This window comes from Triticum dicoccoides, chromosome 5B (genome assembly GCF_002162155.2).
Source record: "Triticum dicoccoides isolate Atlit2015 ecotype Zavitan chromosome 5B, WEW_v2.0, whole genome shotgun sequence".
Classification (NCBI taxonomy): domain Eukaryota; kingdom Viridiplantae; phylum Streptophyta; class Magnoliopsida; order Poales; family Poaceae; genus Triticum; species Triticum dicoccoides.
In genome coordinates this window covers 387,924,174-387,950,063 of record NC_041389.1, presented here as the reverse complement: position 1 = coordinate 387,950,063, position 25,890 = coordinate 387,924,174, and the positions used below count along the sequence as shown (strand labels likewise).

General features: G+C 51.7%; 1 protein-coding gene across 1 annotated transcript; it reads right to left on the bottom strand.

Annotated features, from left to right (window-relative positions):
• Positions 1-21,906: 21,906 nt before the first annotated feature.
• On the bottom strand, positions 21,907-25,413 carry LOC119309561 (U-box domain-containing protein 33-like). Its single transcript, XM_037585542.1, has 4 exons — positions 25,243-25,413; positions 23,545-23,688; positions 22,200-23,456; positions 21,907-22,113 (listed from the first exon to the last, which is right to left on the bottom strand). Exons 1-4 carry the CDS (start codon positions 25,411-25,413, stop codon positions 21,907-21,909), a joined length of 1,779 nt encoding a protein of 592 aa, XP_037441439.1.
• Positions 25,414-25,890: the final 477 nt, after the last annotated feature.

Genomic DNA, 25,890 nt, shown 5'->3' with positions numbered 1-25,890 from the left:
TTTTATTATACCCAACTTGGGTGCTCATCAATCTAGGACCAACTTTATGATCATAGCAAAAACCATGCTGTTCTAAAAGACTCTCAAAATAATATAAGTGAAGCATGAGAGACTAGCAATTTCTTCAAAATTAAGACACCACCGTGCTCTAAAAGATATAAGTGAAGCACTAGAGCAAAAACTATCAAGCTCAAAAGATATAAATGAAGCACATAGAGTATTCTAGCAAATTCTAATCAAATAGGATTCTCCCAAAAGGTGTGTATAGCAAGGATGATTGTGGCAAACTAAAAAGCAAAGTGTAAAATAATACACGACGCTCCAAGCAAAACACATATCATGTGGTAAATAAAAATATAGCTCTAAGTAAAGTTACCAACGAACGAAGACGAAAGAGGGGATGCCTTCCAGGGGCATCCCCAAGCTTAGGCTTTTGGCTATTCTTGAATATATTTGGGTGCCTTGGGCATCCCCAAGCTTAGGCTCTTGCCACCCTTTATTCCATAGTCCATAAAAGCTATACCCAAAACTTGAAAACTTCACAACACAAAACTCAACAGGAAATCCTATAAGCTCCCTTAGTGAAAGAAAACAAAATCACCACATAAGGTACTGCAATGAACTAATTCTTTATTTATTTTGGTGTTAAACCTACTGTATTCCAACTTCTCTATGGTTTATAAACTATTTTACTAGCCATAGATGCATCAAAATAAGCAAACAACACACGAAAAACAGAATCTGTCAAAAACAAAACAGTCTGTAGCAATCTGTAACTAACGCAAACTTCTGGAACTCTAAAAATCCTACAAAAATAGGAAGTACTGGAAAATTTGTTTATTGATCAGCAGAAGAAAGAATCAATGCAAAATCTCGTTTCTGTGATTTATTGAATTTTTTCTCGTGAGCGCAAAGTTTCTGTTTTTCAGCAGAATCAAATCAACTATCATCATAGTTTATCCTATAGGTTCTACTTGGCACAAACACTAAATAAAATGTGAAAACACATCTAAACAGAGAGTAGAAACAAAACTTAACACTAAACAGGAGCAAAAACAAAAAACATAAAGAAAATTGGGTTGCCTCCCAACTAGCGCTATCGTTTAACGCCCCTAGCTAGGCATAAAAGCGAAGATAGATCTAAATAGTGCCATCTTTGGCACTAAATTCATAAGTAGCAAGATTGTGATCTCTAGGGATCTCTCCCTTTTTAGTAATGGCTAAACCTTTTGGCAAAAATTCAAGAAATTCACTGGTAGCAAAAGGTTCCTTAATGATAGAGAGACCATTGGGGAGAACACAAATAGATTTGAGGTCCGCGTCTCCCTTACTAGAAGTTTCACCTTTATTTTTAGGAACATAGATAAACTTGGTGGTTTTTGTAGGGGGTTTTGGAGTGTTTTTCATGGGAGAAAACGCCGAACCTAAGTTGGTAATTATATCCTCAAGTTTACCAATTCTAGCAGAATCAAGATCTATTTTTTCATTAACTATAGGTTCTTTCTCTTTAAGATTTTTCAAAGTAACTCCAACCCTAGATTCATATTGGGTGATAAGATTATGAATCTTTTTATCCAAATTTTCAATCAACTCAACAGTGGCAATTTTATTTTCAATAATATCAAGCCGTTGCATAACGTGTTCTAAAGTTAAAACAGTTCCATTAACCAAAAGAGGTGGTGGGCCAAACAAATGTAACATAGCATTATAAGCATCAAACGTATGGCTACTCAAGAAATCACCTCCGGCAACAGTATCAAGAACACATCTATTCCAAGGAGTAATGCCTACATAAAAATTACGAAGAAGAACGGAAGTAGAAAGCTTCCTAGAAGATTTATTTTGAGCATTGCAAATTCTATGCCAAGCATCTTTTAAATTTTCTCCCTCCCTTTGCTTAAAATTAAGAATTTTATGTTCGGGAGTAATAATGAGGATAGGAAGACTAGCCATAATGGCGAGGTAAACGAGCAAACACACGGGCAACGGAAAAAAGGCAAGTGAAAATTAAAGGAGGAGATTGGGAAAGAGAGGGCGAATAAAACGGCAAGGGTGAAGTGGGAGAGAGGAAAACGAGAGGCAAATGGCAAATAATGTAAATGCGAGGGAGATGGGTTTGTGATGGGTACTTGGTATGTCTTGACATGAGCGAAGACCTCCCCGGCAACGGCGCCAGAAATCCATCTTGCTACGTCTTGAGTTAGCGTTGGTTTTCCCCGAAGAGGAGAGGGTGATGCAGCAAGTGTAGCGTAAGTATTTCCCTCAGTTTTGAGAACCAAGGTATCAATCCAGTAGGAGGCTCCTCAAAAGTCCCACGCACCTACACAAACAAACTGAGAACTCGCAACCAACGCAATAAACGGGTTGTCAATCCCTTCACGGCCACTTGCGAAAGTGAGATCTGATAGAGATAGTAAGATAAGATAATTTTTTTTGGTATTTTATAATATAGATGCAAAAAGTAAAGATGCAAATAAAGTAGATTGAAAGCAAATATGATAAGAGATAGACCCGGGGGCCATAGGTTTCACTAGAGGCTTCTCTCAAGATAGCATAAGTATTACGGTGGGTGAACAAATTACTGTCGAGCAATTGATAGAAAAGCGCATAGTTATGAGATTATCTAGGCATGATCATGTATATAGGCATCACGTCCATAACAAGTAGACCGACTCCTGCCTGCATCTACTACTATTACTCCACACATCGACCGACTCCTGCCTGCATCTAGAGTATTAAGTTCATAAGAACAGATTAACGCATTAAGCAATATGACATGATGTAGAGGGATAAACTCATGCAATATGATATAAACCCCATCTTGTTATCCTCGATGGCAACAATACAATACGTATCTTGCAACCCTTTCTGTCACTGGGTAAGAACACCGCAAGATTGAACCCAAAGCTAAGCACTTCTCCCATGGCAAGAAAGATCAATCTAGTAGGCCAAACCAAACTGATAATTCGAAGAGACTTGCAAAGATAACTCAATCATACATAAAAGAATTCAGAGAAGATTCAAATATTATTCTTAGATAAACTTGATCATAAACCCACAATTCATCGCATCTCGACAAACACACCGCAAAAAGAGATTACATCGAATAGATCTCCACAAGAGAGGGGGAGAACATTGTATTGAGATCCAAAAAGAGAGAAGAAGCCATCTAGCTAATAACTATGGACCCGTAGGTCTATGGTAAACTACTCACAACTCATCGGAGGGGCAAGGATGTTGATGTAGAAGCCCTCCATGGTCGATTCCCCTCCGGCAGAGTGCCGGCGAAGGCTCCAAGATGGGATCTCGCGGATACAGAAGGTTACGGCGGTGGAAATTGTGTTTCGTGGTGCTCCTGGATGTTTTCGGGGTACGTAGGTATATATAGGAGGAAGAAGTACGTCGGTGGCCGCCCGAGGGGCCGACAAGACAGGGGGGCGCGCCCTACAGGGGGGGGCGGCCTCCTATCTCATGGCTTCCTCGGCAGCTTCTTGACTTGCACTCCAAGCTCTCCGGATCACGTTCGTTCCAAAAATCACACTCCCAAAGGTTTCATTCCGTTTGGACTCCGTTTGATATTCCTTTTCTTCGAAATACTGAAATAGGCAAAAAACAGCAATATGGGCTGGGCCTCCGGTTAGTAGGTTAGTCCTAAAAATGATATAAATGTGTAAAATAAAGCTCATAAACATCCAAAAACGGTAATATAATAGCATGGAACAATCAAAAATTATAGATACGTTGGAGACGTATCATCCATCCACGTCCCAGATGACCCGGTCGTACCACAAGCTGGCCCAGGGGCTGCTGAACCCGACCCAGGGGCTGCTCAGCTCAACCCGGCCACCATCACCCCGGACCCGGCCGTCGCCGTCCCCAACCCGGGGGCTGCTCAACTCGGCCCAGGGGCCGCCGACTCGGAACCCACCTAGGTGGCCGTCTTCACCGTGGTTGCGGCCCCATCTTGGGCCCTGCCAATACCAGAATTTCTGGAGAACGACGTTCTCCCCATGGACGAAACCAAGGCTCGGTAAGTGCAGCGCCGGGCGTCCGCCTACATCATTATCAACAACGAGCTCGTCAAGCGCAGCTCCACCGGCGTGTTCTAGCATTGCGTCGAGCAGGATCGGGGCATCGACATCCTCCTCGACATTCACCAGGGCGAGTGCGGGCACCATGCCACATCGCGATCCCTAGTGGCCAAGGCGTTCCGCCACGGTTTCTACTGGCCCACGACCCTCGAAGACGTTGAGTCACTCGTGCTCAAGTGTGAGGGGTGCCAGCGCTTCCGCAAACGCAGCCACCAGCCGGTGTCAGCACTCCGCACCATACCGATCGCCTGGCCCTTCGCGGTCTGGGGACTCGACATGGTGGGACCCTTCAAAACCACTCGAGACGGCATGACGCACCTGCTGGTGGCAGTGGACAAGTTCACCAAGTGGATCGAGGCAAGACCAATCAAGAAACTGGACGGGCCAACAACCGTTCGATTCATCAAGGACATAGCGGTGCGCTACGGCATGCCGAACCGTATCATCACCTACAACGACACCAACTTTGCCAAGGGAGCGCTCGAGCAATATTGCTCCGTCTCCGGCATCCGCCTCGACCTGGCCTTCGTGGCACATCCACAGTCCAATGGTCAGGTCAAGCGGGCCAACGGGCTCATCATGTCTGGCATCAAGCCGTGACTCGTCGAGCCACTCATCCGCTCACCTGGCAGCTGGCTTGACGAGTTGTCGGCAGTTCTCTGGAGTCTACGCACCACGCCGAACCGGTCGATCGGGTTCACCCCGTTATTCCTCGTTTATGGAGCCGAAGCCGTCATCCTAACCAACGTCGAGTTTGACTCGCCGCGCATCACGATGTACACCGAAGCTGAAGCCAAAGAGGCACGTGAAGACGACATCGACCTGCTCGAGGAAGCGCGCTTTCTGGCACTCAGCCGTTCGGCCATCTACCAGCAATGCCTGAGGCACTACCACAACAAGAAGATCAAGCCCCTCGCATTCTGTGAGGGCAACCTCGTCCTCCGCCTCGTCCAGGAGCAGGCAGGCCAGCACAAGTTGTCCTCTCCATGGGAGGGCCCATTCATTGTGAGCAGGGCCTTGCACGCAAGTCAAAGAAGCACAAGAAGGACACCGCCGATGAAGAAACGACCCGGCCATGGAACGCGGAACTCCTCTTCCCGTTTTACAGTTAGCCGCACGAGTATATGTATCATTGCCTTTTGTAAACGCATGAAACTACGGGGTCCCTGAATAAGACTCGGGGGCTGCCTTTTGTCAACCAATTTATTGCGTCCCCATTTTTTCTGCACCACTGAACCCGGCCACCAGCTCGGCTCGCTCGACCCGGGGGCTCGGGGGAAGGCCGGCTCGGTCACCACCCTGCTGCCTTACTTGGTGATTCCTGATAAAGATAGGATGCCACGGTCCCCCACTTCGCCCTAAAACCGTAGATCCAGCTTTGGCTATCGGCGGGCAAGCACAATGGGCCAAAGCTCCTCTATGATTCATACACTAAGTCAAAGGCCGCCGGGTCGATCAACCCGGCCAGTCACTCATCAATTTAGTAGCCGCACGACCGGTTACTCACCAACCGGCTAAGCCGGATTGCCGCCAGCCGGCCCAGTGGGTGTTTCGCTCGCGCTCAATGCTTCTAAGGACCCGAATTCTGCGTGCCCCTCTCGAAGAATAAAACTCCTTGTCACGGACCGGAGCCTCGGCCGTCTAACTCGCGTGGGAGAGGTTTGAGAGAGGAAAAGCGTATGAAATCGGTTCAAAAAAGCGGAAGGCAAAATGCAAAAAAGCACTCACAACATCTACACACAAATATTTCAACAAAGGCCCACGGCCCGAGTTCATTACAGCCTAAAAACCCCAGTGGGTGGGTGGACCTGCTACTTAACAGTTTTTACACAAAGTGTCTCAGGCATCCCCAGCGCCGCGTCGCGACGTCGACGACTCTCCCCTGCCGGCCTCCGGGTCTAGCGAGGCACCAGTGTCCTCCTCGGCATCCGCGTCGCTGTAGACGCCGGTCTCCTCCAAGCTCCCCTCCGAGTCGTGAAGAAGCAAGCCGTAGTCGTTGCCATCCATGGCCCTGCCGTCTTTCGTCCGCTCCGGATGGAACTCGTCATGGAAGGCGAACTCGGCGATGTAGCTGGCCCGGGAGGCGATCCGGCCAGCTTGCTCCTATAGCAACTGCTCCGAGCCGGCGCGCTGACCCATCAGCGCGTCCAGTTGAAGATCTGAATGCCAAGACAGCGTGAACTAGAGCGCCATCTCAGCACCGGCACGAGCGGCGGAAACGCGCCACTCGCCAATACGGTCCGGACCCATCTCCAACCAACGCGCCAGGCACGAGAAGCTGCGTGGATGGACGGAATCCGACCACAAGGCCTCTGTCATCACAGTGCGGGCCCGGGACAGCCGCTCCATCTGCGTTCCCAAGACCCGCAGGTGGGCCTCAGTGGCGGCAATGATCTCCGGGAAGGTCCAGGCCGTCCGCGGATCCGTTCCAGACCCGGCAATGCTGGTCGGGTCACGGTGATAGCGGACGGCTTCCTCCGCCAGCCGCTGCGTCTCCGGGAAGGCCCCTGTCGCGAAGAAAGAAGCAAGTTAAAGGAAGAACAACAAGGAAGAAAGGTCGGGTCCTGGCCCAGCAAACTACAAGAAACAACACTTACTGGAGAAGGACTCTTCCAGGTGTTGCGCCTCAAGCAACATACCACGCCGCTCCCGCTCCATGGCGCGGTCGCGCTCCTCGAGCGCCTTCTCCAGATTGACCGCCATAGCAAGGGTCGCCTTCAGCTTGGCGTCCTTGTCTTCGGCCGCCTTCTAGGCCGCCTCGCGGCGGTGGGCCTCATCCTGACGGGCCCCCTCAACCGCGGTGGCCTGCTCCCACAGGCGATCCACCTCGGCCTGGAGCTGGCCCTTGTCGTCGGCCAGCTGGCCGCGCTGCTGGTCCGCCTCGACCAGGGCCTGCTGCATCTCCACCACCTTGGTGGCCTCAAGACGTGCCCACCCTGCCGGGGCACCAAGACGTGCTCCCTGCTTGCCACTCGCGACGCGGCCAGCACCTCCTTCGACGTGGACCCGGATGCCGGGACGCCCTGCGTCGCCGCCTCCGGTCCGACGCCGGGACATCCTGCTGCGCCACCACCGGCCCAGCTGCCGGGGTGGCCTCCGGCACCACCGTCCACGACACCTCCTCCAACACCAGCGGTGCCTCTGGCACCGCCGCTCGCGGCGCCTCTTCTAAGACGACTCCGCCTCCACCACCATCATCCCCCGTGCGCACGACCACGTCGTCCTGCGGTGGGGTATCACCCTCCACCTCCATGACCTCCTGGTCGAGAATCACCACCTCAGCCCGGCCTCCTCGGCCGCGCTCCCTCACCAACGATGGCTCAAAGACCATCGCCGCCACCATCGTGCCCTCCGGCATCTCGCGCTGGCTCGCGCCCACACTGCCGCCATGTCGGTCCAAGCCCGGACCGACCCGCCTCCAGCTCTGCCTCGGCCCGGTTCCTGTCCCTCCAAGCCAAGGCTTCGGCGTCGTTTGGGTCCAGGCCGAGGTTCGAGTCGGCCCGTCCCTCCGCCTCGGCTTGGTCGGCGAGGTCGGACTGGCTCTTGCGGAACGCGGCCTCTTCGGCGGCCGCGGCTTCCGCCGCCGCCCTCGCCAGCGCGATTGGCGACCTGAAGAAGACGGCAGAATAAGCCAAAAAAGAAGACAAGTCCGGCTCAGCAATCCGGACGCACGCAAAAGATAAAAGCTTACCCCGTCAAGACCGGGACCGGGATCGGCCTCCCGCCGCGCCTTCTCTTGGCCGGCCTTCCAGGCTCGGCCGGGTCCGTCGTGCATTTCAGGGCCCGGGGTCGCGGCGCCGCGCTGTCTTTCCCATGCGGGCGGCTCGGCGCCACCCCATGCGAGGACCCGGCTCCGGCCGCGTCGCTGCCTCCCCCGCCCAATGCCACTACACCAACAATCGGCGTCAGTGTCGCCCGCACCGTGACATGATTCAAGACAAATGAAGAAAGAAAGATTCAGGACTTACCCGCATGTCGCCCAGCGCCGGTGTCGGACTCGGCCACCTCCTCGCCGCCTTGGGCCGCAGTCTCCTCTGGTGCCGCCGGCACCACCTGCGACGAAGCCCGGGCGTAAGGATGCCGAATCGCGTTCAGAAGTATCTCCCGTGTAGCATCGGGACGAATGAGAAGATGTGCAGCAGCAAAGTAAGAAGACCACACACTCACCTGCAGTGCCGGGTTCGACTGGCTGTACTACGCCTTGCCGAACCGCCAGTCCTCTCCAAGGTTGGCCTTGGAGATGTCGTTCACGCCGCGCGCGACCTGCTCCGCAGACAGCCGCGTCGACCCCATCCGGTTGGGGTCCTGAAGGCCGATCATTTCGCTGATGAGGCAGGAGCGCCTCTGAAGTGGAAGGATCCGGCGTGTGATGAACGCGGGAAGGAGGTCGGTGCCGGTGAGCCTCTCCTGTGTCCTCATCACCGTCACCCGCTCACAGAGGTTGACGATCTCCTGCGACGGGCGCCGGGGCGAGTAGCCCCAGTTCGTCTTTGCCCGCGGCGGCGCGACGGCGAAGGGGGGAAGATTGATATGGTCCGCACCGTGGTTGCGGACGTAGAAGAAGGAGTTCTGCCACTTCTTGGCAGAATCCTCCAGCGGAATCTTGGGAAAATCAGCCCCCGACCGCTTCAAAATGACGGCAGTGCCGCAGTCGGTGAACTCCCCGGCCGCTGGGCCCTGCTGCTTCAAGGAGAAGAAGCGCGCCCAGAGGTCGATCGTGGGATCGACCCCCAGGTACCCCTCGCACAGGGTCACGAAGCCGGAGAGCTGGACGATGGCACCAGCGCCAAGATGATGTGGCTGGAGCCTGAAGAACTCCAAGAACGCGCGGAAGAAGGTGCTCGCCGGCAGCCCAAAACCGCGCTCGAAATGCATGATGAAGACGACGCGCTCCTGCCCCTCGGGTCGGGGCCTCTGCTCGCCGTCCGACAGGCGGACGCCGACGTCCGTCTCCCATGGCAGGCGTCGTGAAGCTCGAAGCTGAGTGATGTCCTCGGGGGTGACGTTAGAGCCCATCCAGGAGCCCGACGGCAGCGCCATGGACAAAAGAAGAAGAGAGAGCATGGACAACAAAGGAAGCTCTGCTCGGAGCTGCGGGCGCAGCTGTGCGTCGGTGGCGAAGAGCAGAGCAGGAGCAGGGGACAGGAGGGCGCGAGCAAGAATGATGCCCGCCGCCCCCTTGCCCCCCCCCTCAATTTATAACCCTCGGTTCAAACGTGGGGAAGTGGGATCGTCTGCACGCACCTGTTCCACTACCCGGCAATAAGTGCGCACGTACACGCGCAGTAACTGCCCGGGGAAGAGAAACCGACCCCCGGATGCCACAATAAATCCGTGCGCGTGGGCCAAGGGCATGCGACGGCGGGCCCCGGCCCGTCGCCCGGTCCCGTCACGCGCGTGGCCTGTCAGGCCCCTCCGGCTTCCGGGCACCACATGGCGCCTGCGCGAAGCCCGAGGGATTGCCTCAAGATTCGGCAGACTCCTTGGTTCCCGCCACGTCTGGGATGCCGCGATCCGATTTCCGAGAAAACTGGCACACAGTGGGGGTTGCCGGACCCGGCGCTCGCAGAATCCGCCTTGCTCAAGGGGGAAACTGCGAAGGCCCACTCATCTGAAGACGGCGGACCTTCACAGCTTCGGGGACTACTCTCGAGGGTATGAACCCCGGGCAGGCAACAGAACCCGGATCCTTTTCAAAAATGGCGGGGCCCGCATCGCCCCGCGAACCGGCATGCACCTGGCCGGGTCGCTCGACCCGGCAAGGCCCGCAACCCAGCCAAGCCCTTCGACTCGGCAAGGTACGTCGACCCGGCCATGGCGACTCGCGCAAGACAACCCAACCCGGCGCCACCAAGGCTTCCCCAACAAGTCGACCCCACCCATGGCGTGCACGGCAACCCAGCCACGTGTCAGCTCCTGTCCCGTCCAGGCCGTACGATGGGACGAGACTTCAATCACCGATGACCAAGACTACAGTGCTTCCGCCCATGCCTATGGTCAGCCGGAGTGTGGCAACAGTGCCCCTTACCTACCCGCTGACCGAGGCTGGTGTGGCAATAGTGCTCCCGCCTTCATCGCTGACGGCAGTAAGCGGCAACCTGACGGAGAGCACTGTACACGACTTGACTCGGCCACACCCTGACGATTGACAAGACGGCGAACAGTTCCCCTAGGCACGCGGGGCCCGCACCTAGGGGAACCCGGCGAACCACAAGCCCTCAAGCGGGACCCAGCCCAGTATCCCGGACACCGACAATACGGACCCACCGACTCGGCATATTACCATTGTAACCCTGGGTGGGTTGATCTATAAAAACCCCCCAGGAACCCACGCCTACAGAGAGAGGCATATGTATGAGACACAAGAGAAACACAAGTGAGCATAGGACTAGCCACCCAACGGCAGCACCAGAGAGAAGGAGCAGCCCAAGTCTTGGCCAGCTTCCTTCCTCCTCCATACAGCTCCAGGAGCAACATTGTACTATCGATCATCCAACTAAAGTCGGCAGGACTAGGGGTATTATCTCTTCGGAGAGCCCCGAACCTGGGTATGTACGGCGTCCCACGCCCACGCATGCCAACCTCGCCTCTAGAGCCACCAGCGCCCTCGAGCCTCCTCCTCTCTTTACCCATCCCTTGGCATCTGCCGTGCGCCCACCACAACACCCCCAGACTTTGTGTTGGATGTAATCTCGGATGACATTCGGAGATTTGATGTTTAAAGTAATGCAGCAACATTTCCCCTAAAAAAGTAAAATGAATATTCAGGCCTTTTCTTGGAAAGGCGTTCAGGGTTTCTTTCGACCACAAGGTTCTCAGTCGTTTGATGAAAAACCGACGGCTAGATGTGTGTCTTCAACCTCGAACCACCCTCTTCTTCCTTCGAACCGCCGAGTGACCACCGGATAAACCGCCTGCTGACGCCGCCCACGGCCAGCGGCGCTCCGCGACCCCACCTTTCACTGCCCGTCTTGCTGTCGCCCCCGGACATACCTCTAGCCCGAGGGCCTCGCCGGTTTTTTCTCCGACGAACTTGCACAACTGCCCCACCCCCATCCTAGGATAGATCATGGGGAAGCTTCTTCGGCGAGCCCTCCTCCCTCCCCCCGGTTGCGGCTGTTTATTCCTTACCTCTGACGCCTCCTTCCTGCCAGCGAAAATCGACTGACCCAAATCAGATTTCCAGGCGACTAACATTTAGCTATTGTGATATTGGTTTGGAGATGGGGATGAAATCTATTCGACGGTAGAGAGGCGATAAATCCGAGCATTGTTATAGTCGGTGGATATCTTCTTCACCACATGTGATTCAAAAATTTCTTTTTTTCGAATATGCTAATAGTGTACCATTTCATTGATAGGGTGGAAGAAAGTGCAAAGTGTAGCTCCTAGCCATACATACAAGTTGGCGTTACAATTCACGATGACCAGAGGGAGAGGGGTTGCTCAACACCAACAAAGGAAATCATGTTACATGGATAATTTTGTCTAGCCCTTTGCCACCGGCCCTAACCCAACAATGTGCCTTCTCTTGGATGTCGTGGATGAGCTTTGCCGTGGAGGGGTGCACACCATCGATGATGGTTGCGTTGCACTATTTCCATGTAAACCAACTCGTGAGAATGATGGCATGGCTCTAGGTTAGGTGCGCGAAAGAATCACATAATAGGAGAGTGTGTCGGCATCGGAGGGGCATGAGCGCAGTGAGCGTGGGAGCGAGCTCGGTGATGGAACGACCCTCTAGCCAGTGGTCCGTCCAGAGCGACACAGTCATCCATCCCCTAAAGTCCAGATCATGGAGGCGCGGAAGAACCCCCGGACCTTAGGTTCGTAGGGAAGTTGTAGGTGGAAATAAGGCCGAGACGGGTCATCGATTGAAGCCAGAGCTAGCATGTGCGAGGAGCGATGTCTGAGCGATGAAGATTGCAGATAGCCAGACTGCAAAATTAGAGAGGATGACATACTTTGGGCCAGCTAAGGGCATCTCCAACATCGACCCTCAAACCGCCCGCAAGTGTCCGGACCGCGCGGTCCGGACATGTTGAGCCATCTAACGCGGTCCTTCATCGGTCTGCGGGGCGGTCCAGAAGCATTTTCTCCCGCAAACCGGAGACAAACGTCGGGGGGCTTTGCGGATGTTCGGATAGCACCCACGCCCGCTTCTGACCACCATGGCCTATCCAAAAGCCCCCTCCCTCGCCCGCGCACGTTCCCACCTGGCGCTAGCTGCTCGCACTCATGCCGTTGTAGACCGTCAGCTCCACATTGAGTCGGCCCATAGTGAACGCGTCCTCTCACTGCATGCGCCATTGAAGCGGTGCGCCGACCGAGGGTGCCACCCGCTGCACGTCCAGCTGAACACGCCTCCTCGCCGCATTCGAATGTCCCCATTAACCCCCGCACGTGTGCTGAGAAACCTCCTCCGGTCAGACGTTCATTCATGAGCCGGTCGATATTAAACATAATGACGAGCAAGCTCCTCCCATCAACTGGCTATTTAAAGGAGGCCAGACGTCGAGAAAGAATCATACCACTCCGCCGCTCCCATCTCCTTCTTCCACCATTTCTCCACCTTTCGATGTCATCCGATGAGCAGGAAGAGCACTTCTCTGGCATAAAAACCGATTGGGTGGCCCGTCTGGCCTGCCGGATACGAGCCAGGCAGCTCACTGCTCCACCTCCCTTGCCTAGCCCGATGGAGCAAGTTGCCAGTCCAAGCCGACGTGTGGTTCGACAACTTGTCGATCCAATCCAGCTCGCGAAGGAGTGGTGAGTTGCTCTAGGTAGGCACGCGGGGGAGCACGGCAGAACGGGCATCGTGGCTATCATGGACGAGGCCAGCCGTTGTGCCATCCACCATCAACTTTGCCGGCACCGCACCCGGTTCTTGGAGAAAGACGTGGAGATCGACGGGTCAGTGGTCAGTGCGTCTGCGCCCGCCGCTACCGCCAACATCGAGGAAAAGTAGAACACGGGAGGCAGCCGTCGCCAACATCGAGGGAAACTAGAACACGAGAGGTCGCCACCCCTTGGGTCCCAGGAAGGCCACCATCGGCATGTCACCGGCATGCGCATCCGGTGACTTGCCCGGTTCAGCGCTGACCATCATCGGCCCTCGCCTCGGCTTCACGGAAGCGGAGTAGTGTTGGGGAATGTAGTAATTTCAAAAAAAAATCTATGCACACACAAGATCATGGTGATGTATAGCAACAAGAGGGGAGAGTGTGTCCACGTACCCTTGTAGACTAAAAGCGGAAGCGTTAGAACAACGCGGTTGATGTAGTCGTACGTCTTCACGACCCGACCGATCAACCACCGAAACTACGACACCTCCGAGTTCTTGCACACGTTCAGCTCGATGACGTCCCTCGAACTCCGATCCAGCCAAGTGTCGAGGGAGAGTTCCGTCAGCACAACGGCATGGTGACAATCTTGATGTTCTACTGTCGCAGGGCTTCGCCTAAGCACCGCTACAATATTATCGAGGAGGACTATGGTGGAGGGGGGAACCGCACACGGCTAAGAGATCAAGAGATCAATTGTTGTTATGCCTAGAGGTGCCCCCTGCCCCCGTATATAAAGGATCAAGGGGGAGGGGCGGCCGGCCAGGTAGAGGCGCGCCATAGAGGAGTCCTACTCCCACCGAGAGTAGGTTTCCCCCCTTCCAAGTTGGAGTAGGAGAAAGGGAAAGGAGAAGGAGAAGGAAGGGAGGGGGCGGGCCCCCTCCCTAGTCCAATTCAGACTAGTCGATGGGGAGGGGTGCGGCCACACTTTGGGGGCTTTCTCTCCTTTCCCGTATGGCCCATTAAGGCCCAATACGAATTCCCGTAACTCTCTGGTACTCCAAAAAATACCCGAATCACTCGGAACCTTTTCATAGTCCGAATATAGTTGTACAATATATCGATCTTTACGTCTCGACCATTTCGAGACTCCTCGTCATGTCCCCGATCTCATCCGGGACTCCAACTCCTTCGGTACATCAAAACAAATAAACTCATAATATAACCGTCATCAAACTTTAAGCGTGCGGACCCTACGGGTTTGAGAACAATGTAGACATGATCGAGACACGTCTCCGGTCAATAACCAATAGCGGAACCTGGATGCTCATATTGGCTCCCACATATTCTACGAAGATCTTTATCGGTCAAACCGCATAACAACATACGTTGTTCCCTTTGTCATCGGTATGTTACTTGCTCGAGATTCGATCGTCGGTATCTCAATACCTAGTTCAATCTCGTTACCGGCAAGTCTCTTTACTCGTTATGTAATGCATCATCTCGTAACTAACTCATTAGTCACATTGCATGCAAGGCTTATAGTGATGTGCATTACCGAGAGGGCCCAAAGATACCTCTCCGACAATCGGAGTGACAAATCCTAATCTCGAAATACGCCAACCCAATAAGTACCTTCGGAGACACCTATAGAGCACCTTTATAATCACCCAGTTACGTTGTGACGTTTGGTAGCACACAAAGTGTTCCTCCGGTAAATGGGAGTTGCATAATCTCAAAGTCACAGGAACATGTATAAGTCATGAAGAAAGCAGTAGCAACATACTAAACGATCAAGTGCTAAGCTAACAGAATGGGTCAATTCAATCACATCATTCTCTCAATGATGTGATCCCGTTAATCAAATGACAACTCTTTTGTCCATGGCTAGGAAACATAACCACCTTTGATAAACGAGCTAGTCAAGTAGAGGCATACTAGTGACACTATGTTTGTCTATGTATTCACACATGTATTATGTTTCCGGTTAATACAATTCTAGCATGAATAATAAACATTTATCATGAAATAAGGAAATAAATAATAACTTTATTATTGCCTCTAGGGCATATTTCCTTCAGTCTCCCACTTGCACTAGAGTCAATAATCTAGCTCACATCACCATGTGATTTAACACCAATATTCACATCTGTATGTGATTAATACCCATAGTTCACATCGTCATGTGATCAACACCCAAAGGGTTTAATAGAGTCAATAATCTAGTTCACATCGCTATGTGATTAACACCCAAAGAGTACTAAGGTATGATCATGTTTTGCTCGTGAAAGAAGTTTAGTCAACGGGTTCGTCACATTCAGAGCCGTATGTATTTTGCAAATATTCTATGTCTACAATGCTCTGCATGGAGCTACTCTAGCTTATTGCTCCCACTTTCAATATGTATCCAGATTGAGACTTAGAGTCATCTGGATCAGTATAAAAGTTTGCACCGATGTAACTTTTACGACGAACTCTTTTATCACCTCCATAATCGAGAAACATCTCCTTAGTCCTCACTAAGGATATTCTTGACCGCTGTCCAGTGATCTACTATTAGATCAAAATTGTATTCCTTTGCCAAACTCAGAGCAAGGTATACAATAGGTCTGGTACACAGCATAGCATACCTTATAGAACCTATGACCGAGGCATAGGGAATGACTTTTCATTCTCTTTATATTTTCTGCCATGGTCGGGTTTTGAGTGTCACTCAGCTTCATACCTTTGCAGCACAGACAAGAACTCTTTCTTTGACTGTTCCATTTTGAACTAATTCAAAATCTTGTCAAGGTATGTACTAATTTAAAATCTTATCAAGCGTCTTGGTCTATCTCAATAGATCTTGATGCTCAATATGTAAGTAGCTTTACTGAGGTCTTTCTTTGAAAAACTCCTTTCAAACACTCCTTTATGCTTTCCAGAAAATTCTACATCATTTCTGATCAACAATATGTCATTCACATATACTTATTAGAAAGGCTGTAGTGCTCCCACTCACTTTCTTGTAAATACAGGCCTTTCCAAAAGTCTGAATAAAACCATATGCTTTGATCAACTCATCAAAGTGTATATTCCAACTCCGAGATGCTTGCACGAGTCCATTGATGGATTGCTGGAGCTTGCACACTTTGTTAGCACCTTTAGGATTGACAAAACCTTCTGGTTGCATCATATACAACTCTTCTTTAATAAATCCATTGAGGAATGAAGTTTTGACATCCATTTGCCAGATTTCATAAAATGTGGCAATTGCTAACATGATACGGACATACTTTAAGCATCGATACGAGTGAGAAAATCTCATTGTATTCAACACCTTGAACTTGTCGAAAAACTTTTTGCGACAAGTCGAGCTTTGTAGATAGTAACACTACTATCAACGTCCGTCCTCCTCTTGAAGATCCATTTATTTTCTATGGCTTTCCGATCATCGGGCAAGTCCACCAAAGTCCACACTTTGTTCTCATACATGGATCCCATCTCAGATTTTATGGTCTCAAGCCATTTTGCGGAATATGGGCTCATCATTGCTTCCTCATAGTTCATAGGTTCATCATGGTCTAGTAACATGACCTCCAGAATAGGATTACCGTGCCACTCTGGTGCGGATCTTACTCTGGAAGACCTACGAGGTTCTGTAGTAACTTAATCTGAAGTTTCATGATCATCATCATTAGCTTCCTCACTAACTGGTGTAGGAATTACTGGAACTGATTTCTCTGATGAACTACTTTCCAATTCGGGAGAAGGTACAATTACCTTATCAAGCTCTACTTTCCTCCCACTCACTTCTTTCGAGAGAAACTCCTTCTCTAGAAAGGATCCATCTTAGCACTGAATATCTTGCCTTCGGATCTGTGATAGAAGGTGTACCCAACAGTTTCCTTTGGGTATTCTATGAAGACGCACTTCTCCGATTTGGGTTCGAGCTTATCAGGTTGAAACTTTTTCACATAAGCATTGCAACTCCAAACATTAAGAAACGACAGCTTAGGTTTATTGCTAAACCATAGTTCATACGGTGTCGTCTCAACGGATTTTGATGGTGCCCTATTTAAAGCGAATGCAGCTATCCCTAATGCACAATCCCAAAACGATAGTGGTAAATTGGTAAGATACATCATAGATCACACCATATCCAATAAAGTGTGGTTATGACATTTGGACACGCCGTTACGCTGTGGTGTTCCAGGTGGCATGAGTTTGTGAAACTATTCCACATTATTTTAACTGAAGGCCAAACTTGTAACTCAAATATTTATCTCCACGATCAGATCACAAAAACTTTATTTTCTTGTTATGATGATTTTACACTTCACTCTGAAATTCTTTGAACTTTTCAAATGTTTCAGACTTGTGTTTCATTAAGTAGATATACTCATATCTGCTCAAATCATCTTGTGAAGGTCAGAAAATAACGATACCCACCACGAGCATCAACACTCATTGGATCGCATACATCGGTATGTATTATTTCCAATAAATCAGTAGCTCGTTCCATTGTTCCGGAGAACAGAGTTTTAGTCATCTTGCCCATAAGGCACGGTTCACAAGCATCAAATGATTCATAACCAAGTGATTCCAAAAATCCATCTTTATGGAGTTTCTTCGTGCGCTTTACACCAATATGACCCAAACGGCAGTGCCACAAATAAGTTGCGATAGTCGTAGAAGCAATATGTGGCGAAACATGCCCTGCAAAAACAAGTTAGACATCCTCTACTTTGTTGTTGCAAGTTTTACGTGGCTGCTACGGGTTGAGTAAGAACCGTTCTTACCTACGCATCATAACCACAACGATAGTTCGTCAAGTTAGTGTTGTTTTAACCTTCTCAAGGACCGGGCGTAGCCACACTCGGTTCAACTAAAGTTGGAGAAACTGACACCTGCCAACCACCTGTGTGCAAAGCACGTCGGTAGAACCAGTCTCGCATAAGCGTACACGTAATGTCGGTCCGGGCCGCTTCATCCAACAATACCTCCAAACCAAAGTACGACATGCTGGTAAGCAGTATGACTTGTATCGCCCACAACTCACTTGTGTTCTACTCGTGCATATAACATCAACGCATAAAACCTAGGCTCGGCCACTGTTGGAGAACGTAGTAATTTCAAAAAAAATTCCTACGCACACACAAGATCATGGTGATGTATAGCAACGAGAGGGGAGAGTGTGTCCACGTACCCTCGTAGACCGAAAGCGGAAGCGTTAGAACAACGCGGTTGATGTAGTCGTACGTCTTCACGGCCCGACCGATCAAGCACCGAAACTACGACACCTCCAAGTTCTTGCACACATTCAGCTCGATGACGTTCCTTGAACTCCGATCCAGCCGAGTGTCGAGGGAGAGTTCCGTCAGCACGACGGCATGGTGACGATCTTGATGTTCTACTGTCGTAGGGCTTCGCCTAAGCACCGCTACAATATTATCGAGGAGGACTATGGTGGAGGGGGGCACCGCACACGGCTAAGAGATCAAGAGATCAATTGTTGTTATGCCTAGAGGTGCCCCCCTGCCCCCATATATAAAGGATCAAGGGGGAGGGGGCGGCCGGCCAGGTAGAGGCGCGCCATAGGGGAGTCCTACTCCCACCGGGAGTAGGATCCCCCCCCCTTCCAAGTTGGAGTAGGAGAAAGGGAAAGGAGAAGGAGAAGGAAGGAAGCCCCCCCCCCACTCCCTAGTCCAATTCGGACTAGTCCATGGGGAGGGGTGCCGCCACCCTTTGGGGCCTTTCTCTCCTTTCCCGTATGGCCCATTAAGGCCCAATACGAATTCCTGTAACTCTCCGGTACTTTGAAAAATACCCGAATCACTCGGAACCTTTCCGAAGTCCGAATATAGTCGTCCAATATATCGATCTTTACATCTCGACCATTTTGAGACTCCTCGTCATGTCCCCGATCTCATCCAGGACTTCGAACTCCTTCGGTACATCAAAACACATAAACTCATAATATAACCGTCATCGAACTTTAAGCGTGCGGACCCTACGGGTTCGAGAACAATGTAGACATGACCGAGACACGTCTCCGGTCAATAACAAATAGCGGAACCTGGATGCCCATATTGGCTCCCACATATTCTACGAAGATCTTTATCGGTCAAACCGCATAACAACATACGTTGTTCCCATTGTCATCGGTATGTTATTTGCCCGAGATTCGATCGTCGCTATCTCAATACCTACTTCAATCTCGTTACCGGCAAGTCTCTTTACTCGTTATGTAATGCATCATCTCGTAACTAACTCATTAGTCACATTGTTTGCAAGGCTTATAGTGATGTGCATTACCGAGAGGGCCCAGAGATACCTCTCCGACAATCGGAGTGACAAATCCTAATATCGAAATACGCCAACCCAACAAGTACCTTCGGAGACACCTGTAGAGCACCTTTATAATCACCCAGTTACGTTGTGACGTTTGGCAGCACACAAAGTGTTCCTCCGGTAAACGGGAGTTGCATAATCTCATAGTCACAGCAACATGTATAAGTCATGAAGAAAGCAGTAGCAACATACTAAACGATCAAGTGCTAAGCTAACGGAATGGGTCAAGTCAATCACATCATTCTCTCAATGATGCGATCCCGTTAATCAAATGACAACTCTTTTGTCCATGGCTAGGAAACATAACCATCTTTGATAAACGAGCTAGTCAAGTAGAGGCATACTAGTGACACTATGTTTGTCTATGTATTCACACATGTATTATGTTTTCGGTTAATACAATTCTAGCATGAATAATAAACATTTATCATGAAATAAGGAAATAAATAATAACTTTATTATTGCCTCTAGGGCATATTTCCTTCAAGTAGGCACCCTTCCCCTCCGGCCGAAACACCCGCTTTGCCACTCTAATGAGCGGCGCAGCCGGACATAGGGAAGATAAGGGGAAGAATATACCTTCAAGGCTCTCGGGAGTCTGATGAGAGGGTTGCCGAACATAGGGAAGACAAAGGGACCCGCCGTGGACTAGTTTTACCGTTTTGGTTAAAATATGTCCAAAATGTAAATGTTTTCGTCTGGTTTGTAAGAAATCCGATGTGTTTGCACGAATGCCTTCCGGTTGGTTCAAAAAGTTGCTGAAATGTATGCAGTCAGCATTGGATGGCCGCCTCTTGCATCTATGTCTGCGGATTGGTCCCCTTGTGCGCTGACGGATGCTGGAGGAAATTTATGGGTCGGTGTTGGCGATGCCCTAACAAGGTAGTTACCAGCCCTGGCATCCTTGCGGCCATGCCACAGAAAGTCGTGGATGACCCTGGTTACCAAGACAAGGCGCTCGCCGCGTGAGAGATGGGATGCCTTCTAGGTGGTCAGCTTACGGATCATTCTGTCAACAAGTGGCATGAGTGTCAGAGGAAGGAAACTTGCCATCGCCAGGGGCAACCCAATGTATTGAATGGGGAAGACGGTGGCTGGGAAATTAAGCAGCACTCCAATGGCATTGGAGAGATTGCCGGGGTGCACTGGATTGGCATGGCTAAACATTTGATGAAGTTTGTGCGGAGGCCCGAATCACCTCCGAACACGCCCAAAAGCTCATAAATGATCATCAGCTCGGACGGATTCGGATGGCCAAAATGATAACATCATTGGTGAAGCGCGAGATGTAATTGCATGCAGTGGTAAGGCGGCAGAGAAATTGGTGTGCAAAGTATGCTCCAACAAGGAATTAAATGTGCCGATGACGATGGCGAAGAGCATGGGCGAGAGATGGTCTCCCTGACACATGCCACAAGCATGTGACACTAGGGGGTAGACTGTTGTTGACAAGGATGCGAGTAGAAGCGGTGGAGATGAGGATGGACACCCAGTCACACCATCCTCGACTAAATCCCAAGTGTTGCAGGGTTTCCAGAAGAAATGGCTATGAAACCAAATCAAAAGCACGCACGTTGTCAAGATTGAGAAGCACTCCTGGGAATTTAAGATTGTTCGGCAGACGTCTCGTTCGGTGGGCAAGAAAGTTGTTGTCATGGACACAACGGTCTACGATGAACATGCTTTGGTTTGTCGAGATGATCTCGGCCAACCGAGGGAAGATTATTTTGAAGGAATACAAACCTACATTTTTGAGAGATTATTAGTTTAGGGGATCTGCTAGATATGCCTTAATCCGTCAAACCAGAAAAAAATCTCCTCAAACATAACTTTTCGGGGAACCGCTAAAGTTGCTCTAAGTATGTTGTGTGCGTGATGTGTTTGTGCGTGCATACCAATGCGGTGGTGCAACATCGCCAGGGAGCAGTCGGTGATGCTCACCGTCACCATGGATGACAAGCAACGCCTCCCCCGATAAGCGGTCGTGGTGGTGCTTGTTGCCGTGGGCCTGTCTTCTTCTTCCTCGACCGGGGCGGTGGCCATGGGCACGCCATGGGCTGGGCGCACGGAGGCGTGCATGCATACATGGCAACCTTAGTGGCTTAAGGCAGAAGGAGCGTCACACGACGAACCCCCGACGACTTCCTGACGTTGGGCATGGCGGGCGACGGGGTTGCACGACGCGACGGCACTACGATGCAATTGAGAGATGTGACGAAGAAAAGAGGGGGAAAAGGCGTCTCACAAACGTGTGAGTCCCACAAGTGGGCTGAAATTTAAAGCACTAGTTGTCTTTTTTTTTTGGAGTTGTTGATCGTTTTTAGGTAGGTACCCACTTATTCCAAGTGGTAAGCACCCGTTATCTGGATTATGCGTCAGATTGCATAGTTTTTGGCAATGTCCTTTTGTCAGTTTTCGCAATCCAAATTTTGTCGAATATGCTAGAATTGCTCATATACGCAAAATCGATGGTGCAATCCTCTATTAGTTAATTGCCTTTCTTTGTACATTGCTCTCTACAAGGACACAAAGAACACGTTTGAAAGCAAAACCATGTGATCATTTCTAGCTTTTCAAACACCGTCCAGATGCAGAGGCGAGGGGTCTATCCTCTTTTTTTTTTAAAAAAAAGCTTTTCAAACACACGAACGTTTTTCCTGCTAAATGCGATGGTTGGAACAATCTGAATTTCTCATCTGTTATTGGTACCGATGGAAGGTGCTAGGCCTCGTGTGTCGCCACTCTTGTATGGCGGCGCGGAGTGTGTGGTTGGGCATGAGCTCATCGGTGGGAAGCTTGAGGTTGGTCATCGGCGACGTGTCGTGTCCGCTCCCGAGCCACTCCTTCAGCGCCTCCGCCTCGTAGGTAAACCCGTCGCCGGCGATCTGCGGATCCATCATCACCTCCTGCGAAGGCACATCAGTTATTCATCACTTCGCATCATTTCGGAAAGCCGAGCGCATGTAATATGATCGAATGCACATGTGCATACCTTGAGTATCGGGCAGAGGAAGTAGGACGGAGCGCCGCCGCTGTCGGACGCCGTCGACGCCGAGAGCGACGACCACGTCCTCCCCGGCGTGGCATCCGTCGCGGCCTCCAGCACGCTCAGCGCCTCATCCAGAAGCTCGGCCCGGCGACGTGGTCCTCTGGTTTCGACCGCGTCGCAGCATTTCAGCCCGAGGAGCGCGACCTCCGTGGCGCGCTCCATCGGCCACCCTCCGGCACTCGCGTCCACCACCTCGTGCCAGGGTGTGCTCCCGTCGGCGGCCTTCTGCGCCGCCTTCTTCGCCGCGAACGCCGGCATGCCCGTGACCAGGCGGAGGAGGACCACGCCCAGCGCATGCACGTCGCACTGCGGGGTCAGCTCCCCCGTCACCAGGTACCGAGGTTCCACGTACGCCAGCGCGACGCCTCTGGGGAGCTGTGGCGGCGCCACGAGACAAGGCATGCCGAGGCCGGCGAGCTTGCTCGAGGAGCACCGCTCGTCCTGCAGGAGGATATTCGCTGGACGGACGTCGCCATGCACTGTTGCCGTCGAGTGGAGGTAGGCCAGAGCGGAACAGGTTCGGTACGCGACGCCGCACCGTGCGTGCCACGGCAGTGGCGGCGCCTCCTCTCCAAGACGGTCCTCCAAGCTCCCGCCCGGCACGAGCTCGTGCACCACGGCGCGCGCCTCCGGGCACGCGCCGACGAGCGCGACGATGTTTGGGTGCCTCGCCCTGGCGATGGCGTCCACTGCACGACCGAACCGCGCCTCGTCGACGGCGACGTCGGGGCAGATCATCTTGACGGCGACGGTCATGCCGCGGAGGCTCCCTCTGTACACGCGGCCGCGGCTGTCGGCACCGGCGCCTCCTACCATGGCAGACTCGTTGAAACGATCGGTCGCCTCCTCCAGCTCCGACAAAGCAAGCCGCAAGAAACTCACGATTTGATTACTGCCATCCACCACAGGCATGGATTCTTCGTCAGCTGCAGGCCCTTCTCCTCGTCGCTCCAGCCTGAGCGCGTCGAGGACAGAGCACGACTCCGACATCCTGACATCGAGTTCGCTCATCACGTGCCCTGAGTCGGTGACCTGGAGCTCGAGCTCGGCGCTGCGCTCATCAACCTCCCGTATCTTCGCGAGAATGGCGTCGAGTTCCCGCCTTTCCTGCTCCATGGCCGCGCGCTCCCTCGCCAGACTCTCCTCCATCTCCTTACGCCGCCTCGCCTCGCCATGGTAGGAGCTCTCTGCGTCCCTCGCCTGCACCCAATCAAAATCAGATGATGGTCGACAATCTGACTCATTGATCGAAGCAAAGCGATCTCATCTGCTGTATTCAGAAACTTACCATCATGGACGCGTCGGCCAGGTCCCGGTCGGCCTTCTGCCGCCGTCGAGTCTCTTCGTACGCCTCGTGCCTGAGGCTCCCGGCCTCCATAATCGCGTCTTTGAGCTTCTCGTACATAGCATCTTCCATGTCGCCAGCCTCCTCCTGACAAAACCACCATACAAGAAACCACGCCGACACGATCACACAATAGCGCATGAAAAACTGAAAATGTAAGCCTTCGTCCTCGTTTATTGGTTCTTTTGTATTTTGTTTAAATTTTAACAATAAATTGGGCTAACAAAATATGAATGCATGTCACAGAGAATATTCATTGGATCTGTATTTATACATAGTTTTAATGATGCTATTTTCGGTGACATGCATTAACAATTTAGTACTTCCTCCGTTTCTAAATACTTGTCTTTCTAGAGATTTCAACAAGTGACTACATACGGCACAAAATGAGTGAATCTACAATTTAGAATATGTCTACATACATTCGTATGTTGAGTCCATTTGAAATGCCTAGAAAGACAAGTATTTGGGAACGGAGGGAGTAGTTAAATCTACGGAAATGTTAACGCCCACACGTGTGGGCGTTGACCATCTCGACAACACGCATCCATCACCGTCCAGTACTATATGCACGAATCTTGGCACAATCTGGTCGATTTTCTGTGCCACGTAGGACAAGGCGTGTGTGTGGTGTGTGAGAGAGGTCGCCCACACATCCGTTTTACCAAACGGAGGGGCCGGTGTGTGGGCGTTTAGCAGTTCGCCCACACACCAGTTTTCAGTCACGCACAAGGGCTGGTGTGTGGGCGTTTGCCATCTCGCCCACACGCCCGCCTCCTCTCCCAGACCCAAGCTGTCAGTTGCCATGCGTTTTGCAGTGTACATGGCAACTGCCCTAGTGTGATTGCAAGCAGATGGCAACTCTTTTTTTTATCCGAACATGTCAGTTGCCATATGTTTTGCATGGTACATGGCAAACTGCCCTAGCATGCACGTAAGCATATGGCAACTCTTTCTTTTTACATGGCAACTGCCCTAACGTGCTTGCGAGCACATGGCAACTCTCTTTTACCCGAACATGTTTTTTTGCCATGCCATTTTTTGTAGCGCTACATGGCAACTGCCTAGTGTTAGTAGGTGGCAACTCCTAAAGTTTTGAAATCATGACAACTGCAGTAGACCAGACCACACATGGCAACAGCTGTAGTTGTCCAAAAAATGGCAATCTGGAACTTTGGCCTAAGATGGCAACTGCAGTTGAGCAGACATGGCAATTATAGTTGTCCGACATGGCAACCGTAGTTCAGCGACATGGCAACTGCACTTAAACGAACATAGACGAGGGTCCGGCCCATGACAACTGCGTGCGCGCAGTAAAGTGTCACGTGGGACGTGCGGGACCACGAGGTACGAGGCCTGACGTACCGAGCGTGTGGGCGTTATCTATTTCGCCCACACGCACGCGTATAAGAGGGACCGGAAGGAAAAAAGGCGTGTGGGCGCTAGCTGTTTTGCCCACACACAAACATGTGGGCTGGTCCTCTTAGGCACCACATACAACATGTGGGCAGATCCCTTAACCCCCACACGTGTGGCAGTTAGCGGCGTCCTAAATCTAAGGTCAAAATCACAAAGTATGAATGGGACCAATAAACCAAGACAGAGATAGTAAAATCTTCATTTGAAATGCCACACACATACCGAACTATCGTGCGAAGGCGTGGACGGGTCTTCTTCAATATCCTGTAGTGACTGCACGACAACCGACGACCCACCTTCAGCAGCTCCCTCATGACCGGGATCCTCGGCGATGTGATTTGTGGCATTGTCGTTGTCGTCTCTGCTCGGTGTCCGGCGGAGCGACGCCACCATCATCGGATTGGGAGAGTCGACCGGGGCTGGAGGCGCGCCGGCTGGGGCCTCTCCTGGGCCAGCCGCGGGCACCGTCGCGCCATGGCGCAAACCTGGGCCGTCGCGCAAGGCTCTGTGGCGCAAAAGAAAGGCTTTTAGGAAGCAGACGGCGGCGGGTGGGGCTCGGCCGCGTTCGTCGCGTTCCCCGGCCTCTTCGCCGGAGCGGAGGGAGATCCTGGCAGACCTATTCGGGCTCTGCTTCAACTGCTTTTGCGAGGGGCATCGACGGGAGGATTGATAGTTCCCACCGCTCTGCATCCGGTGTGGCCTGGAGGGGCACATCTCCACGGACTGCAAGCGACCTAGGAGCCCCAGGTCAGAGGAGGATCTCCGGCGTGAAGCAGTGGCCAAGGTAGCGCGGGCGTCGTAGCCGTCGATGCAGGCTGGACCTGCGAACAGGCTGTCACCGGCGACTAGGCAGGCCACTCCCTTGGAGAG

Excerpts from the sequence above, each read along its gene's own strand:
- LOC119309561 (XM_037585542.1), bottom strand. The coding sequence starts at position 25,413 with ATGGTGGCGTCGCTCCGCCGGACACCGAGCAGAGACGACAACGACAAT. Across the intron at positions 23,689-25,242 it reads CGCCTTCGCACGATAGTTCG|GAGGAGGCTGGCGACATGGA; the intron begins GTATGTGTGTGG and ends TGGTTTTGTCAG. Across the intron at positions 22,114-22,199 it reads TCCTCTGCCCGATACTCAAG|GAGGTGATGATGGATCCGCA; the intron begins GTATGCACATGT and ends GTGCCTTCGCAG.